Here is a 19,232-nt window from a genome sequence, read left to right as displayed (position 1 = left end):
TCTTATTTTCTCTACAAAATCCTCTGTCTCTGAATGTGAATCCATCACTGGGAAAAGGCAGGATGGCTTCCAAGGATTTGGCAATGGAGAGTGTCTCCTTGTCATAAACTACAGTTGTCACCTTGGGGACTTTCTCACTCACCCATATAACTTCATTCACTTCACTATGTGCTTGCTAAACTCCACATACTTGATTTTGAAGCACCTGACTGTAGCCAAACCCAAAATAAAACATTTTAGTTCACCATTTTGCCATTACAAAATGAACTAAAGCACTAAAGGAATTATCTTTCTTCATGTTTAACGTGCACCTACTTCATATACGTACATTATCACATCACAAAAGTCCTAAAACAACCCACAGATTTAACCCTTGTTGTAAAATGGGAAATAAGCGTGGAAAAGAAAATAATGCTAAGGAAAGATTTATTTAAAACATTTTATTATAGCATAAAATTAACCATGTAACATCTTAATATCGTAATTTGAAATCAAAATTTTAAGTCTTTGGATAATTGCTCTCATAGTCAATTATTTAGTTACATTGTTTAATAAACATTTCCAAACATTTTTAGTAAACTAAGGTAAAAATAGCTTAGACAGTTTATCGAAGTATTTCTGAAGCACTTTCGACAACCATTTGAACAATCCTTTGCAGGAAGAGAAACGTAATAAATTATTGGCATGAAGAAAAGTGTGGTCTTTCCTAACCAAGAAAACAGGAGTTTCAAGACTAAACATTCAGTGTTTTATTCAAGAGTCTGACTCCATTTTTTGATGTTTGAGTATTGAGAACTATTATGCCTCACCACAACCTCCTCCTATTCAGATGATCTGGACAAGCTGATTTAAAAAAAAAAAAAGGCCTGTGGGTTTCCTCCTCTGATACCAAATGATGTTCAAACCTTAAGTGGGTGATCTCCCCTGAGCCCCACCCCACTTTTCAAATCCTGAGAGCCTAAAGGTACACCGTTAGCTTCTGTTACAAAGTACTGACACGGGATAAAACTATGTTGGTGGAAGGAAGAGGATTCTCCAAGGGTTATGACAAAAGTGATTCAATTTTATTAATTAAAACAAAACACCTATGATACATTCTGAATAAAAGAGCAGCAGAAGGGAATGGCAGCAGTTACACATGAACTGTGCACATACGTATCCTATTCTTGTTCTTTTGAATAAAATTTCCTCTCAGGATAACTGCCCTGTCTTCGGTTTCCAAAAATAAGACCAATTAAAAAAAAAAATTGTAACCCACAGCCCTTACCTATGGAAGGCACCATGAACAGAAGCATGATGAGCCATGTCACAGTTTTACATTATTCTCTGCCCACCCTGTTCCTATTTCACACAATATTGAGCTTGGTAACTCATGGTCCTCATTTTTCCAGGGAACATGGATGTGAATAAACCACACCCACTGACATCAGCGCCTTCTTACTGAACCTTCCTAAAGACCCTCATAAAAGTCCTGTGATGAAGGCACCAGATTAAACAGACTTCAGACTTCAGGTTGAAAGGCATAAAGTCATTCTGCCTTTTCAAAAAAACTCAAATAATTTAACACTTATACACTGAAGATGATGGCACATTTTCACATCATACACACATCATAAGTTTCACCATCCTGAGACTTGTAATGATTCTGCAGTGTGTAAGACCTCCGATTCATCTCAGAGAACTGAAGACTACTTATTCCTAGGATGCATTCACTGATGTGGGGTCTGTTTTAAGTATTCCTCAAAAGACTGAATCAAGTTCATTACATTCCTAAGGATTCACCCAAAGATGAGTTTTATGGTGACCCCTGCGGATGCACTTTCTTATAAGTGTTTCCAAGTTCAGCTTATCTGTATACTTTCTGACCTGTATGAATTCTCATTGCAGCAAAGACGTGACCACTTGATGAAAACAATTTACAACATTCATCACGTTTGGAAGCTTGTCCTCCGACATAAATCCTCTATGTCCCACATTCTGGATCCTCAGGTACAAGCCTTTAGCACACATATTGTTTTGTGTGGTTTCTCCCAAAGACGTGAATTCTGCAGTCCAGTGCACCGCAGGCCCTCCATAAAGCTGCAGCCCTACATCTACATGGCGTTCCTTCAGCATGGAGTTGTGCTGTTGCCTAATATTTGAACCTAAGGTAAAGGTTTCACATTTACTGCATTTCTAAGGTATTGCTCAGTGTTTCCCAACTTGTGATCTTTGGGTAAAATCCTTGCCACACACACTGTGTGGTTTCTCTCCATGAAAAATTTTCCGGTATCTACTGAGGAATAAGCAATAATTTAAAACTTTGCCACAGTCACTGAATTTTTAAGCATGAGATACTTGGTGATCCCTGAGTTTACGGCACAACCTCAAAGTTTTCCAAACTCTAGCATATGTGTAACATTTCTGTCCAGTGCTGATTATCTGATTATTGGTGAGATGTGAGCCCTGAGTATAGGTTTTTCACATTCGTGGCATATGAGAAGAATCGTTTCAGAATGAATTTTCTAAAGGCGTGACCACACTAAATACATTTATCAGGCTTCTATCCAATATGAATTTTCTCATGAAGCCTTAGATGTGAATGCCCGCTAAAAGCCTCGCCCCATTCATTACATTTTTAAGGGCTCTCGCTCGTGTGGATCATCTGATGGTAAATTAGGCTTGAAAGCACACTGAAGGACTTGACACATTCCTAACATTTAAAAGGTTTCTCTCCAGTATGAATTCTTTGGTGGATCATAAGGTATACATTTCCACTGAACATGCTGACAAAGTCATCACATTTGTAAGATTTCTTTCCATTGTGGATCATCTCATGGTGAGACCCAATACACAAAAGCTTTGCCACATTCAAACTTGTATGGTTTCTCTCTACTATGAATTCTCCCAAGAACAGTAAGGTGTGAATTTTGAAGTTTGAATTTTTAAAACTTCCAACATATATCACATTTTTATGGTCTGTCTCATGCATGGATTTTCTGATGTGTGGTGAGGGTTGAGACCTGAGTCAAAGGTTTTCCAGACTCAATTTGGGAGATTTCTTCGCAAAATGTATTCTCTGATGACTTGTAAGGCATGAATTGCGACTGAAGACCTTGCCACACTCACTACATTTGAAAGGTTTCTCTCCAGTATGAATTCTCCAATGAACACGGAGATGTGGTTTTTGACTAAAGACCTTGCCACACTCACTACATTTGTAAGGTTTCTCACCTGTATGAACTCTCCGATGACTTACAAGGGTTCCGTATAGACGAAATACTTTGCCACACTCATTACATTTGTAAGGCTTCTCTCCAGTATGAACCCTCTGATGAATTTTAAGGTGTGACTTTTGAGTGAAGACTCTACCACATGTATCACATTCATGTAATTTCTCTCCTGTGTGAATTTTCTGATGCCTACTGAGGTTTGAGCTTTGAGTAAAGGTTTTGCCACACTCACTACATTTGTAAGGTTTCTCTGCAGCATGAACATTCTGATGACGTGTAAGGCATGAATTTTGACCAAAGATTTTACCACACACATCACATTGATATAATTTTGCTCCTGGGTGGGTGATCTGATGTCTCGTGAGGTGAGAGCTCCTGAGAAAGCTTTTCCCACCCTCGTCACGTCTGTGAGGTCTTTCCCTGTGAGCTTTCTGGTGTTGCATCCTCACTGAAGGATGCATAAAATCACTCCCATGTGTGTTAGGAACACTGGTTTGGACACTGGGGGGAATTCTCTGAACTGGTGAAAATGAGGAACTACTACTGGTAGGCTTGTCAACCTCATCACATTCATAAACTTGCCCTTTACTTTTAATTATATGCGGCTCATCCTGAAAGCTTAATCCAAGCCTATTTCCCACGGGCTTGACTCCTGCATCCCTTCTATCAGGTCGACGTCTTCCACCCGTGAGATGTTCCTCGTGGGTTACAGGCACTCCTTTGTCATTTCTCTCACCATCTCTCCACTGACACTCATACTTATTTTCCTCGATTTTCCTGAGGTGAAAACGTTTGATTTCATGGCTTTCGGGTCTTCTCAACATTGTTGTTTGGAATACTTCTCCTGTATTACTGTTCGCTTTGGGTTGTAAATGTTTGACCACACGCACAGGAGGGAGATCTGCAAGACAAAGAACCACAGGTATCCTGCTCACTACAGGTAACTGGCTATTTGGAACTGAAAAACTTACATAGGATTGAGAAAATGAAGAATTTTATAAAACTATTTTTAAGAAAACAGGAGGAGGGTATAGCTCAAGAGGTAGAGCACATACTCAGCATACACAAGGTCCTGGGTTCAATCCCCAGTACCTCCTCCAAAAGTAAATAAATAAATAAACCTAATTACCCCACCAAAAAAAGAAAACACAATGTTTTTCTCAATATCTGCTATAAAACTATGCACCCATAAAGAAAAGGCACTTTACAACCTTACCCAGTAGAGCATAAGAGCTGTACTGCATGAGATATGCTGAAAAACCAGCACCTGTAAATCACAATTAAAAATTAATACAGAAAACATTCTCCAGTTATTCAACAGCCAATAAACAGAGCAATCCCAACTTACGCAGAGCCTGTAAATTATCTACGTTATTGGCTCCAAATGTATGTAAGAGTGAGAACTCTAAAAATTTTAACTAGGGTCAGACCAAATGGTGTTGAGAAAATTGCAAAAGCATACAACATATAGTGAGGAAAAAGGGATATAAAAAACCTGACAGAATATTATCTTTTTTATACAAAAGTACCTTCTTAGTCTTTACTATGAACCGCCCAATATTTTAAGCAATCCGACAGCACTTATTTCTTTTCAATGGCTTGAAGTCAATTAACACGATTTTCTAAATCAGGGCAGCAGACTCAGACTACGTACACCACCCCAGGGGACACAGAAAGCAGGGAGAGGACCCAGACGTGAACCCTGACAGACAGACTGAACAAGATTCTTAAGCATAACTGCTAATCCAGACAGTACAGCAAAGAAAATATTACAACAGAAGTGGGAGTTTAGAAATAAAACGTTCAGGGAGATGTAAGAAGAGGCGAGCAGTGTGACTAATACAGTTATTCAGCCACCCCTCCTGGAAATGGTCTCTGAGTCATCACGGCTGCACACGGTGATTTAGGCCGTGTCCTGAGAAAGGTGATCAATGGATGAAGAGTGGTCATTTTTTCCCCTGTTTTTAAATGAACTATTTTATTAAGATATACATATTAAGGTATGCAAAACAGCACATAATGTTGAAGCTAATCTGGGAGTGGTAAATAAATGAACATAACTGCTAACAAGCAACAGTCAGAATATAAAGCAGTTCTAGCAGATTCCCAAGGCCAAGTAAGAGGGGTCATTTTTATACTGAGTCATGTGGAAGGTGGAGGGATGGCTGAGGGAGGGATGTGGAAACTGGGAAGTTCAGGAGAACAACTTAAATGTGCTAACGAATAACCGTGTTTCCATCCACATCCAGGTGCCGTGTAAGGAAAGGTCAGGATGGAGAGAGGGTCTGAGTGGAGCACGGGGCACACGCACACGTGGGAGCACAGCCTGGGACTGCGCGTCTGTGTGCCTGTAACTGCATCATTCACGCCTGCACCTAACGTACTGACCTCGAGAGAAAAGATGAATTGGTTTAGCAAGTAGCATGATAATGTGCCATTTTTAACTATAGGTATGCAACAGAATCAAGAGATGTAAGAAGTTAGAGACCCAGATGTTGTAGGGAGAAACAGGATTACATCTGTTACACTACTTACTAAATATTACGTAAGTTCCCTTTTCATGCATATATTCAAGAAAAACATACGTTCTATTCCAGGAGATTCTGTAAGAATGTTCTTAGAGAAACCAGAAGGAAAAACTAGGAGGCCATCAAAAGGAGATGGATGAGTTTCTTCTGCTCACACACGTGCAGATACAAAGAAATCATATCAATGGTAAAGTAGGAGCCCATGATTTTGAAAGTGAATCCCTCTAAATCCGAGCTCCCTTGCTGAGTCTGATCATCCTCATTATCTAAAATCATATTCCCTTTTTGTCCCACAGCTGTTCCCCTCAAGACTGAGAAACATCAAAGTAAAGAAGGGATGGAAATGGAGTGGGACCCTGAGGGGCCCTGCTGGGTACAAAAGCCTTTCCACATTGCCCATTTCCTGTTTGGAGAAAAGGCTTTAGTCTCCTAGACCTTCCCTGAGATCCAAAGAGCAGATCCACTATTAGGGCAGTGAGGGACTGCAGAAAGAAAGGAAAATCAAGTCCAGGATAATCTTTTCCATGATTGGTAGTGTAAACCAATGCCTCTATCTATGACCCCAAACTGTGGCTTCAACCAAATGGCCCAGAGGTTTAAAAAGTTGATGATACCCAGAAGGTCAACAGAGAACTGAAATACTTAACCCATCACATCAGTTCTAAGTGAATAACAAACTGCCTCCACCATCACTTTTGCTCTCTCAGGTGGAGGGTACAGCTCAGTGGCAGAGCGCGTGCTTAGCACGCACAAGGTCCTGGGTTCAATCCCCAGTACCTCCTCTAAAAATAAATAAACCTAATTACCCACCCCCATCAAAATAAAATAATTAAATAATACAATAATAAAACAGAGCGCCCTCTCCCAGAAAGAAGTTAAGGGACCACAAGACCGGGATTTAGAAGCTTGTTTTATAGGATCATACAGAATAATCATGAAGGAAGTCCCAGCGTGGTCCTAAAGCCTGCAGCTGCAGTTTTACGAGAAAGCTGGGATCCCAGACACTCTCCTCCCCTTTCTCCTTTTGCCTTGAAAAATCTTACATCCCATCCAGCCAGCGAGATGGAGCTGAGACAAGGCTAGGTCTCCATCATCCAGGTTGGCGCCTCCTCAACTAAGAAACATATCTCTGCTCCAAACTCTGAACCTAAGGCTTGTCTGGACTCACAGTGCATTGGGCACAAGGACTCAGGCTCGACATCATGTTTGATGAATGTTCTCTGTTAGGAAAAGGTATAAGACTCTGTTGAAAACCGTGGTTCAAAGGAGCAGCTCCTCAGAGCTCTCATTACACTCAGTGGTGAAAGAATGAAAGCTTTTCCTGTAAGGTCAGGAACAAGACAAGGATGCATGCTCTATTTCTAAAAAAACGTATTACTGGAAGTCTGGGCAAGAACACAGAGGCGCAGGGGGCGGGGACAGGGGAAGGGAGGGAACGATGTATGTAACTCAGTGGTAAAATCAAGCTTACCATGCATGAGGTCCTGGGTTCAATCTCCAGCACCTCCATTAAAAAGAATATACGAAAATAAACTTAAAAAAAATAAAGACCATGTAGGCAGAAAAAGAGCTAATAGGTATCTCAATAGCAGAAGAAAGCAAAATTATCTGTTTACAATCGACATGATCTAATTATGTAGAAAACTCTTCAAGATTCTGGGGAAAAAAATAACCTTCTAGAAATGCCAAAAGAATTCCAAAAAATTATAGGATATTAAATCTATATGCAAAAATCAATTGAGTTTCTAAACATTAACAATGAACAAACAAAAAAATTCAGAAAATAACTCCACATACAAAAGAATGAAAAATATAAAATCAAATACTTGGGCATAAGAAGGGAAAGAATGGTACACTGTAAACTAAAAAGGCTTCAGAAAAACATCAGAAAAGATTATAAATAAATGCAAAGGAACCCCAGGCTCCACGGACTGGAAGTCAATAGTGCCAAGATGTCAATACTTGCTTAAGTGCTTAACAAAGAGAAAGCACATGTTCACCCTCCGAGGGATGCAGGCTAAGAAAGAGGATCTCTTTGTCCACTGTCCCTATACTCATCCTAAGTAACAATTACAGAAGATCCAATCCAGCTGGCTGTTACAACAGCCCTGAACTGTGTGGGAAAAGCAGAAAAAAAGAAATGGCTGAGGGATGCAAACAAGCAGACAGGGCCTGAGGCAGCTCCACACAGGTCTGAGGTGCCAGATGGAATCAAAGAGCAGCCAGTGTTTTCTCATCTTCTGATTACATCTTCCAAGTCCGGGACCAAACCTGGACAGGCTCGGGGGCTGGTCTCCTGACCTCTGTGGACTAAGAACTGAGCATCCCACAGGACCAAGTCCAGAAGCAGAGATGAAGGAGGCAGGAGACCCCAATGCAACAGCCCACCTCATGCTCCTCAAAGTCAAAAAACAAGTTCACAGAAGCCAGATGGCAGCATGTAGATCAGGAAAAAGACTTCGCCTTTGTCTCTACAGGAGCTGGAGCACCACCGGAGAATGAAAAAATACATTTCACATGTGGAAGGACAGAGTGGTAACTCTGAGAGAAGAAAACTTCCCTTGAAGAGTTTTCGATAAATAAACTTCTGTTTTCCCATCGAACTCTCCACCGTGAGAAGAGGTTCCCAAACACTAGTAATGTGTGGCTTCCCCTCTGCCCTTCTGAGATCCCACCTATGTTCATACTTTCCATACATCCTCATTCATTGCGTTTTTTTTTTTTTTCTATTTTCACCTCACTTTTCACAGTACAGGGCTCTTTTCTCTTGCTGTAAAATGGAGACAATATTCAGATCAGAAAGAGAAATTCCTGTTCATCAGAAGGAAGAAATGCGAAGTACTGTGTCTTTTCTGGAATCCCAGCTCTCTGCTCAGCTGAGGAGAGAGGACATTACAGGTGAGTCTGGAAAAGTGTTTCACATATTCATCTACTGGTTGCCGCCTTCTAAATGCAGAGGGGACAGTGTGATATGCAGGTATTTAGCGCTCTTCCTAGAAATACTGAGTCAAAAGCAAAGGTTAGACAACAGGAAATTAAGTGTTGCTTTTTTTTAACGTTTGCCATTAAGCTTCATACATAATTAAGCTCCAGGACAACCCCTTATGCAACATGAAATTCAGCAGATTATCTGAAGAAGGGTCAGAAGAAACTTGTCATACCACGTCATGTCTGAGTCAACAGGGCTTTCAGATCAGCCAAACCGAACAGGGGCTCCCGAAAGGCACACAGAGAAAATGCAAACACACCCAGCTTCTAAAGGGGAGTTCTCTCACCCAGGGAGAGCAGGTTCCTGCAGGTCTCCAACATCACGTCCCTGTACAAGGCCCTCTGAGCAGCGTTCAGGCACTCCCACTCCTCCTGTGAGAACTTGATGGCCACGTCCTCGAAGGTCAACTGTCCCTGAGATGAAAACACATTTCACCAAGGGGCCATGAGTGGAGTCCTTACCTTCACACAAACTGAGAAGAGAAGAAAGGGGTAAGGCTTGAAGGTCTGTGTTCTGATTTGGAGCAAATTGTATGTCTCTGATTTTAATTTCTTATGCTTTTTCATAACAGATTATGAAATCCAGAATTGATACAGATTTTTCATCTTTGTCGACGACAATTCACAAAAGACATCGAAATAAAACTCAAGAACAGGTTGTCTATGCAGGAGTGTTAGATATTATGTTCTACACACTGAGATAGTCAATATCTAGATGAGCTGCAGTAGGAACGGTGTCTTCAGACACGACAAAGTCCACAGAGACTTTAGGGAAGGATTAAAGACTTCAGCTGCGATGATGATGACAACAGCAATGACTAAAAAATGTGAACACCTCCCATACGCAAACATTACTCTAAGTAAGGACTTTACACATATGAACTTGTTATCAATGTAACAGCTCATTAGAGAAGGACCTGTTCCCACGTTACAGAGAAGAAACCTATGTCAGAGACACTCTGAGAAACTCGACTTAGGTCAAGAAGCCAAGGAGTCACACAGCAAGCTCCTGAACTCAGGGGGCTGGGCTCTGGAACCTGAAGCTAAAAAAATAGCAGAGTTTAATAACAGCATTAAAACTACATTGACAGAGGGTTCCCTGAGAAAACCTGACAAGCTCAAGGTGAATGAAATGGAAAGGTATTACGTATGTGGGCACAACACATACTGAGGACCTTAAATGTCAGTAATCTCATTACTAGTTAAACCATTAACATGACAGTGTAGAAAAAAATTCATGGCCAAAGAATATATTGAAGATACAACTTCAACTGCAAAAGATATAATTTTGAAGTTAAGATGTTATTCATATAAACCATGGACTTGCACATCCACACACACATCAATACAAAACTGACTGAAATGAGGAGTGGTCCCCTGAAGATTTTTTATTATCATTTTTATTCATGTGTATTTCAGCAGCTTTCAGACAAAGAAAATGTATCAACTGTACCAAATTTAGTTTGTCACCATGATTTGATAGGAAGCTAGTAAAAGAAAAATGGCACAGGTGTGAAAAATAGAATACTTAAACTCCAATCTCAACAAAATAACTATATTCAGAAATATAAATACAAATTTATCCATTTAAATTTACATAGATAGGCATTAACAAAAGCCAAAGACGATCTTTATTTTCTCCAGTAATAAAATTTTGAAATTCATAAAGTTATTACTATTATACATTATTTTAACAGATTAAAATAATATTACAATAGTAAAGTTAAAAACCTACTGGAGAATTAAAAGTCATGACAAAAAAACATGGGAAAAAATACACTGTAATTAAGCAACAACATTTCACCAAACGTCATGATCAGAAGGAAACGCTCAACCGATTCCCTCTGAAATTACAGTGGAGGGAAGGGGGTTGGCCAGGGCTCCCGCCTTTCACCACCGAACAAGGTGCCTGAGTGGGGAGCATGAGAGGAAGTAACAGGAGGAGACACAGAGGGTGAGAGACACAGAGAGAGTGTGAGACACAAACAGAGGGTGTCAGAAAGTTGGAACTGTGAACATTCACAAACGTAAGGAGATGGAAAGGCTAAAAGTGAAAGGATGGAAAAGATACTATATCCTCATCAGAGCCGAGGTGACTGCATAATATCAGAGAAAATGAACCAAAGATAAAAACTGACACAGCAGAAAAAAAAATCTTTAGATGATAAAAAGTTCAAATCACCAAGATGACATAACAAATAAATATATGTACATCTAACATTAGCTCTCCCCCAGAAATGAAATCTTAATGGAAATGAAGAGAGAGTACCACAGTAACTGTATGATACTTCAACACCCCGGTTTTACTCACGGTTGGAACCAAACAGAAGATCAGTAAGAAAGCAGAGGACTTGAACAACACTATAGACCAAATATACCTAACAGACAGGTACAGATCACTCCACCCAACAGCAGAAAACACGTGCTTCTCCAGCACGTGAAGCATTCTTCACGACAGAGCACGGGTTAGGCCACAAACAAATCACTTTAAAGAGACTGAGGTCATACAAAGCATGTTTTCAAACACAATCAACTGAAACAAAATAAACAGTAGGTGGGGAAAAAAAAATCTCCCAAGATGTGGAAAATAACAACTAATTCTTAAACCAATGGGTCAAAGAAGAAACCACAAGGGAATTTTTAAATATCTGGATGAAAACAAAAGTAAAACATACAAAATTATTAATACACAGTGAAGGCTGTACTAAATAAAAGGGAAGTCTACGCTACCAAATGCTTACAATAAAAAAGAAAAAAGATCTCAAATCAGAAGTCAATTTTATATCTCAAGGAATCAGAAAAAAAGAATAAATTCAAATTTAGCAGAAGTAAATAAGAAACATTAGTCCAAAGATAAATGAAATAGAAAGTAGAAAAATATAAAAATCAGCAAACCAAGAGTTGGTGTTTTGAAAACATTAAACTGAAAAACCCTCAGCTAGACTAAGGAAAAAACAAAGAAGATACAAATAAAGAAGAACAAATATGAAAGAAAAGAAATTGCAATTGCTGTAAAAAATTATTTTACAGGATTATAAGGGAATACTGTGAACAATAATGACCACATATTACACGGTTTAGAAGGATACACATAATTTCATACAAACATACAACCTACTAAGCCTTAATCATTAAGAAATAAAAAACTTGAACAGAATTATAACTAGAGAGATTCAAGTAGCAATCAAAAACCTCAAACAAAGAGAAACTCAGGACCAGATGTCTTCACTGCAGAATTCTACCTAATATTTACAAAAGAATTACCTCTGATCCTGATAAATATCTTACAAGGAGTTGAAGAGAAAACACTGGCAAATTCATTCTGTGGAACCGGCATGATTCTGATATCAAACTCACACACATAAGAACACAGGAAAACCAGAAAGCAAAATCCCTAATGAATACTGATGCAAAATCCTTAACAAAATACTAGCAAAGCACTTCAACAGCACATTAAAAAGATCTGATGTCATGACCAAGTGGGCTTCATTCTTATGTGGCAAGGATGACTCAGGGCACAAAACTCAATTAGTGTGATACAACGAAGTTAACGGAATAAAGTAAAACAAAACAAAACAAATATATCATTAGAGTTGTCGCAAAAAAAGCATCTGATAAAATTCAACAATCTTTCAAGATATAAACACTCGACAAACTAGGAACAATAAACTATCTCAACATAACAAACAGTATATATGAAAAAAATACAGCTAACATCATACTAAATGGAGAAAGCTTTAATTCTGTGATCAGCAAGAAGGCTGGATGCACATTTTGCATGACTGTTCAGCAAAATACTGAAACTCCTAGCCATAGCAATTAAAGACAGAAATCAAAGTTATCAAAACCTGAAAAAGAAAAATTATCTTATTTCCTAGATAACAAGGTTTTTACATGTACAAACTGTAAATATTCCACAAGAAAACTGCTACATCCAAAAAACAATTTTAGAAAGTTGCAGGATACAAAATCAACATGCAAAAATCAGTTGCATCTCTATACACAATGAGGAATGTCAAGACAATTGGAAAACAATCCTATCTACTACAGCATTACAAAAAGAATGAAACACTTAGGAATAAATCAGCAAAGGAGGTGAAAGACTTATATACTGAAAACTATTAAACACTGCTAAAAGAAATCCACAACATACAAATAAACGGAAAGACATCACCTGGATGGAATGGGGCATAGCTCAGTGGTAGAGTACGTGCTTAGCATGCACAAGGTCCTGGCTTCTAGCCCCAGTACGTGCATTTAAATAAATAAATAAATGGGGGGGGGGGGAAGCGTTCAAAAAGAAAGAAAAATATCCTGTCATCCTGTACTCATGGAAGACTTAAAGCTCTTTAAAGGTCCCAACTACCCAAAGTGTTCTACAGTTTCAACAGAATCCCTATCAAAATTCCAATGGCAATTTTTTCAGAAATAGAAAATCATGCTAAAAGTCACAGAGAATCAAGTGAGCACAAACTGCCAAAAGGCTCTTGAAAAAGAAGAAAGATGAATACCTCTCCTTTTTAGATTTCAAAACATATTACAAAAGTATTCAAGATGGTGTGGTACTGATATAAACAGACACATAAACCAATGGAACAGAACAGAATGCTCAGAAATAACCCTTTGCATATAGGCACTGAGACAGGCACTGAAGGAGGGTCCTGGGTGACTGTGAATGCACAGGTGTCAGGCAGGACACTGCAGAGTCAGACAGGATTAGCGAGTCCAAAGAAGGGCATTTCAGGAAGGACACATTGAGAATCCAGTGAGAATAGGACTTTACCTGAGAAACAGCCATTCCTGACTCCTTTTCTGTCCTCTTCCTCCTCTTCTGGGCTTTCTCAGGGAACATGAGTCTATCTTAAACGTTGAGAAGATGCTGCTTAATGTTGAGAATCAACACATCCCTCCCTGTGCCACAACCACACACACACAGGGGAGACCTCACCACAATGGAACAGACAGTCTTCTGCTGCCCACTGTCACAGGAGGGACTCGGGACAGGAAACTCCACACACACACCAACAAAGGAGTTTCCCCACACTGTCCTCAGATCACCCTCCTCTCCTGGTGAGACCCTCCCCTACACGGCAGCAGTGGGCGCCTCAGCTGGACCTGACAGCCCCCTTCAGGTCACAGACCAGGCCCTGATCCATCCCCACGCAGAGCCCCCCACCCCCACCCCCAGATCCCAGCCCTCAGGATGGGAGGACTCAAAGTCAGGATGCTCAGTGAGGGACCCAGACTGGAATCACCTGGGGCCCCGTACATGGGAGCACAAACTTGGATTAATAAACTTTAAAACTGCCTTGCTAGCAGAATGGGTTAATAAGCTTTAAAGCTGCTTTGCCAGCAAAAAGCTGCTACAATCTGTCTTGCCCTAAGAAGCAAAAACATGCTTTGCCTGCATAGTTCGAGGTCATAGATTAAGGGCTGCTTTTGCATATGGATAACCATAAACTGTCCCTTGCTCTAACCAGCAGGACGTGCTTCGCTTATCAGAGGCATAGGTGTACAGTGTAAGGCTGCTAACACTCAGTGGAAAGCCATGACCTTCGCCCTTGGCTGGAAACAGCTGGGCTTGCTTCACCTGCCAAGATAGTCATTGATCATTTATGGAGACTTTATTGTGGTCTGGTTTCTAGAATCAACCGCTCTTATCTAGTCCCTTAAAAAGGGACATTGTGGCCTTTCTCATTACTGCTTAGAGTTTAATATAACCATATCTATCTCTTTGGAAAGTTTATGTCCTATGCCTGTACACGTACTTGCTGAACTTTTACATTTCATTGATGTATGCAAGTTTGATCTTTGTAAGGTCTTTGTGCCTGCCTGGATACTTACTGTTATCAATTGTATTCTCTCTAGCTCCTGTACTATTATAACTTTTTCCAATACATAGGTTCAGATTGTTTGTTTTCCATGAAGCTGTTAATCTGTATCCCTGCACCTGCACCATACCCGTTGCTATTCCTATGATGTATTTTACTTTAATCGTTTGTTTAATTATTCTCAATAAATGAGAGCTTTGGAGGAGCTCGGGGATTTGGTCTCTGGCTCCCTCTCACTCTCTTGATTTGACAGTCTTGAGTAATTTTGTTCTCCCCAAGTGGGACTTTTGCTAGACAAAACCCACACCCTTAAATATCATTGAGTTTGGGCCCCACAGCTCGCCCACGTATTTACAGGTATGGAGACAGAATAAGATGTCCTCCTACCAGAAGAGACCATTTTCCAGCAGGGTTCAAGTTGGGACGGAAGAGCACTGGGTGTCACAGGGTGGCCAAGTCACCCCCACCATGCAGAGGCGTGCAGGAAGGGCTGAATACAAAGGGGAGGCCCGCGGAGCAGGACAGCCCTGAGGAGGACACGAGGACAGAGGAGCTGGGAGGGAGGGGGTCTCAGGAGAGGGCTGGGCTCCCCAGAGTCCTGAGACCCGGGAGAGGACGGGGCCTCACGGGAGAGGGGCGGCCGCCCCCCTGGGGCCGAGAGGGCTAGGCTGGGGGCGCGAGACCACCTCGCGGAAGAGGACGTTAAACGGGCGGGGGCGGAAGTCAGTGAAGGGTTCCATGAAGGAAACACCGCTAAAGGTGGTGTCTACGTGGACTGAAGGCCGGAAAACCCGAAAGACGGGAACAGCCTCAGAGAAATTTGAAAGCCAAAGAGAAACGACCCTGGACCCAGCACAGCGACGTCTGGATTCACCTGGGATGCAGGAGCGGGTGTGGGGACTTTAGGTTCGTAATGACTCTCAAAACCCTGAGGGTATAGAATAACGGGGACAGCAGCAGCACAAACTCCCATTATAAAAGAGAAACTTACCCTCCGCAGTACGACCTTCACTCGGCGCTCTCTGCTTCCGGTTCCGGAAGAAACTGCGCGCGCGGAGTTAGAGGCGGGACTTCCGGGGTGGGGTCCGGGCGGAGCGATACTAGCGGGGGCGGGGCGATGAAGGGAGCGCCCGTGGGCGGGGCAGGGGGCGGGGCAGGGGCGGGGCAGGGGTGGGGAGGGGATGGTGCTTCCTTGTACCTTTACCTGCTTATTACTGTCTGTAACAGTTTTAGGGTAAAAGCTTCCAGTTGTGTGATTCAATTATGTCGAAAGCGAACATATTTTATCTTAAGGTGGAAATGGTGTAAATAAAAAGTATTTTTGTACACAAGTTGCTCTCCTGTCCTACTGGTGAGACTGAAGCAATTCCGGGGGTATGGGGATTTGAGTCTCCCAGCGAGGTTGAAATGTGGCAGTGGCTGGATCCAGGAACACTGCCTGCTCATAAAAAAACCTTTACAACAGGCAAACAGAATTTGGATCTAACCATTCTCTTGAGTTCACATTTGAAATCTGCTTAAGTTTAAAAGTAAACTATGTTTTCTGTGGGCACCTGTCTGTTTCTATATATGGGTATATATGTCTTGGAGATGTGGGCTATTACTTTCCTTTTCTACTTCTGGATGGTATAGCTAAAATTAAGTTGTAAAAGAATTCTATTTCACTGGCTTAAAAAACGAAAAAGCACTTACGAATTAAAGAAATATAACAGAAAGTTAACTAAAATGTTTTTCTAGTTCACGTGGTCTAGAATTAAATTTTAGTAAACGAAAGCTAGTGTAAGTTTGTGGTTTAATTTAAAAAGGCATGTTCTTGGAGCTGTCAAAACTCAAATAATGCAGGCATATAGTTTTTATTCTACCTGGGCTTATTGATTTGTTAAGTTTATGTTATCTGTGTCACAAAATTGTCAGCAAGAAAAATAACTTGGTATGATACATTTTTTTGTGAGTTACCAAAACATCACTTGAAAACAAGTGAGTTGAATGGATATGTATAAGATAAAAGTTTCGAGGTAAACTTTTTAAATAGCTTTCCCAAATCTGTTTGGCAATATGAAATCTTACACTTTTGCTATGGTAAGTTAAATGACTGGTAGTCAGTAAATATCTAGTTTGTTCCTAAATAAGATAAAAATACTGAAAATTTACTAAATCTAGGGTTAATCCATTTTAAGCTTCCTTTACAAATGATGTAGAGATTCAAATTCTATTTACAAACCAAAAACAGACTCACAGGACATAGAAAACAAGTTATGGTTACCAAAGTGGAAAGGGTGGGGAGGGATAAATTATGTGTTGGGGGTTAATAGACACTCATTACTATATATAAAATAGATAAACAACAAGGACCTACTGTGTAGCACAGGGAACTATATTCAATTTCTTGTAGTAACATTTAATGGAAATGAGTCTGAAAAGGAAATCTATTATTTGAGATGATAACAAATTCTAAGTGGAGGATGTTGGGTGTCGGTTGCCATCGTGAAAGTAGCACAAACCTCATTTTCCCTGCAATTTCTGCCAGCTCTGAATGTGACTATAGCCTTGGGAAGTAGTAGAGTAGCCTTCAGCCATTTGGCAGTGGAGATTATCTCCTTGTCACAAACTGTAGTTGGAAGCTTGGGGACTTCCCATCTTATTCCTCATTGTATTTTCTTTTACTTCACTGCATGCCTGTTAACTTCCACGCACTTGATTCTCAAGCACCTGACCACAGCCAACTCCCACATGAAGAGATTCATTTCACCACCTCGTGTCGTTCCAGTTCTTCCACTGAATAGAGACCTAAAGGAATAAATAACAAGGTCCTACTGTATAGCACAGGGAACTGTAGTCAATATCTTGTAGTAACATATAATGAAAAAGAATATGAAAAATTATATAACTGAATCACTATGCTGTACATCAGAAAATAACACATTGTAAGTCAACTCTGCTTCAATTAGAAAAAAAGGCCTGCTGGAACCCTCTTTTTCATGTTCATAGGGCACCTGCTTTCTGCCTGTCATTGACTTATGTGCATTTCCATGTCTCAGAAGTCTCCAAACAACACACTGATTTATGTATGCCTTGGTGTGAAAGAGAGAAAAATATATAAATAAATAACCTACGTCACAATGTGTGGAAGAAAAAATAACAGTAGGGAAGAATTATATTAAAAAGAAATAAAGAAATTTTGCTATAGTTGAAAAGCAACTGGGTAACATAATACATTATTTGAAATCAGTATTTTAATAACCTTTGGGAAACTGCACTTCTAGTAAAATTAGTAATATTTATTATGCAGTAAACATTTCCAAACATTATTTCATTCAACTAGTGTAAAAATACCTTAGGAATTTATGAAAATAGCATTTATAAGCATTTTCAACAACCAGATCGTACAATAAGCCTTATGTGTGCAGCAGGAAAAGGAATGTAGTAAATTATTAGCATAAATAATGTTGGGGTTTTCTCCAATTATTTCCCACATTTTAAGCCTCCTGACAGCATTTGCCTATTCTGCGTATGTGGCCAAGTTGATTTAAAAAAAAAAAAAAAGCTTGAAGCTCCCTCCTTTAGAACTGGCTGAAAGTTCAAGCCATAAGCAGGTACCCTCCCCCGCCCATCCAGTACCCACCATAACACACCAAGCCACTCACCATCCCTATTCTCTCAAGCCATTTTTGGATGAGCATGTAAGTCTGCCCTGCTTCCCACAGAAAGCGTTAGTAGGTAATAAACTCTCTTAACACTTTGGTTAATATCAGTCTCAATATCCAAACCCAGCATTGGGGCAGGTTCCATCTTATTCCAGTGAATTGCAGAAAAGTGCAAATGAGCAACAAAATGTTTGAGGAGTGCCTTTATAACTCTCCTAGTTATCTATGAAACTAAAAATGGTTGCCATTGTATATTGTTTGTTCTTAAATGGAAACTCGAGAACATTGATCTTTTCAAACTATTTCGCTGAGCACTCCAAGCACAAAAGTGATTGTCCTATTTTAAAATCTGATTTCTGGAAAGTTCTTTTATATTCTAGTATTTTTTGTATGTTTACTATATTCCTATTTTCACTTCATGTAAATCAAGGTGTATACCACAGCTTTTATTTGGGCACAAAAAAGGACATGAAGAAATATATTCATATGGTGCATATTCATGAGTGGGTGGCAGGTTTCAGGGGGTACGAACAAGAAGTAACAAGTCCAAGGCAGAGTCACTTGCCCCCAGTACAGCAATCCAAGTCATGTCTTTTTTTTTAATGTAAGTACTGGGGATTGAACCCAGGACCCCCTGCATGCGAAGCATGTGCTCTACCACTGAGCTATACCCTCGCCCCAGCAAACCCAGTCTTAACTGAAGTTTCATCCCTCCCAAGAATGAGATCTTAAACCAGTAACTCTGCAATTTCTGGATTAAACACTAGTGAGGTAACCTGCAGGAAAAGACCCCTGCCCCACGACTCCCCAAATTAGTAGACCTGGCCTGAAATAACCCTTTTTATTTTTTTTTACCAATAAGTTTGTCTTACCCACTTTATCTCTATAAAAGTATTCAAAATTACACAGCTCCTTGAGAACCTTTCTATTCATGAGTAGACATGATGATCAAGTCATGAATCATTGAATAAAGCCAATTAATCTTCAAATTTACTGTTTAATTTTTGTGTATTAGTGGAAGTCAGAGTC

General features: G+C 40.1%; 1 protein-coding gene and 1 non-coding gene across 3 annotated transcripts; both read right to left on the bottom strand.

Moving 5' to 3' along the window:
- Window positions 1–458: 458 nt before the first annotated feature.
- On the bottom strand, window positions 459–15,128 carry LOC116666003 (zinc finger protein 160-like). Of its 2 annotated transcripts, XM_032487796.1 has the most exons (5): window positions 14,947–15,128; window positions 13,512–13,588; window positions 9,016–9,142; window positions 4,429–4,479; window positions 459–4,113 (listed from the first exon to the last, which is right to left on the bottom strand). In XM_032487796.1, the coding sequence occupies exons 1-5, from the start codon at window positions 14,957–14,959 to the stop codon at window positions 3,008–3,010; spliced, it is 1,374 nt and encodes a 457-aa protein (XP_032343687.1). In that variant the 5' UTR covers window positions 14,960–15,128; the 3' UTR covers window positions 459–3,007. The 2 variants fall into 2 exon arrangements, with proteins under 2 accessions (XP_032343687.1, XP_032343688.1); XM_032487797.1 differs by lacking the exons at window positions 459–4,113; window positions 4,429–4,479 and adding an exon at window positions 8,400–8,616.
- A 3,678-nt stretch (window positions 15,129–18,806) lies between these two features.
- On the bottom strand, window positions 18,807–18,878 carry TRNAA-CGC. The gene has a single exon. It is a non-coding gene; the product is annotated as a tRNA-Ala (tRNA).
- Window positions 18,879–19,232: the final 354 nt, after the last annotated feature.

The sequence above is a fragment of the Camelus ferus genome, chromosome 9 (assembly GCF_009834535.1).
Source record: "Camelus ferus isolate YT-003-E chromosome 9, BCGSAC_Cfer_1.0, whole genome shotgun sequence".
In the NCBI taxonomy this organism is placed as follows: domain Eukaryota; kingdom Metazoa; phylum Chordata; class Mammalia; order Artiodactyla; family Camelidae; genus Camelus; species Camelus ferus.
Note: the sequence above shows the minus strand (reverse complement) of the source record. Positions and strands in the feature narration are given on the sequence as shown.

Bases quoted from the DNA above. Each gene is read 5' to 3' on its own strand.
- LOC116666003 (XM_032487796.1), bottom strand. The intron at 4,480-9,015 runs GTGAGAGAACTC...TGTGATTTACAG, and splicing joins CAGGAACCTGCTCTCCCTGG to GTGCTGGTTTTTCAGCATAT. The intron at 4,114-4,428 runs GTAAGGTTGTAA...TTTGTCTTGCAG, and splicing joins CAGCTCTTATGCTCTACTGG to ATCTCCCTCCTGTGCGTGTG.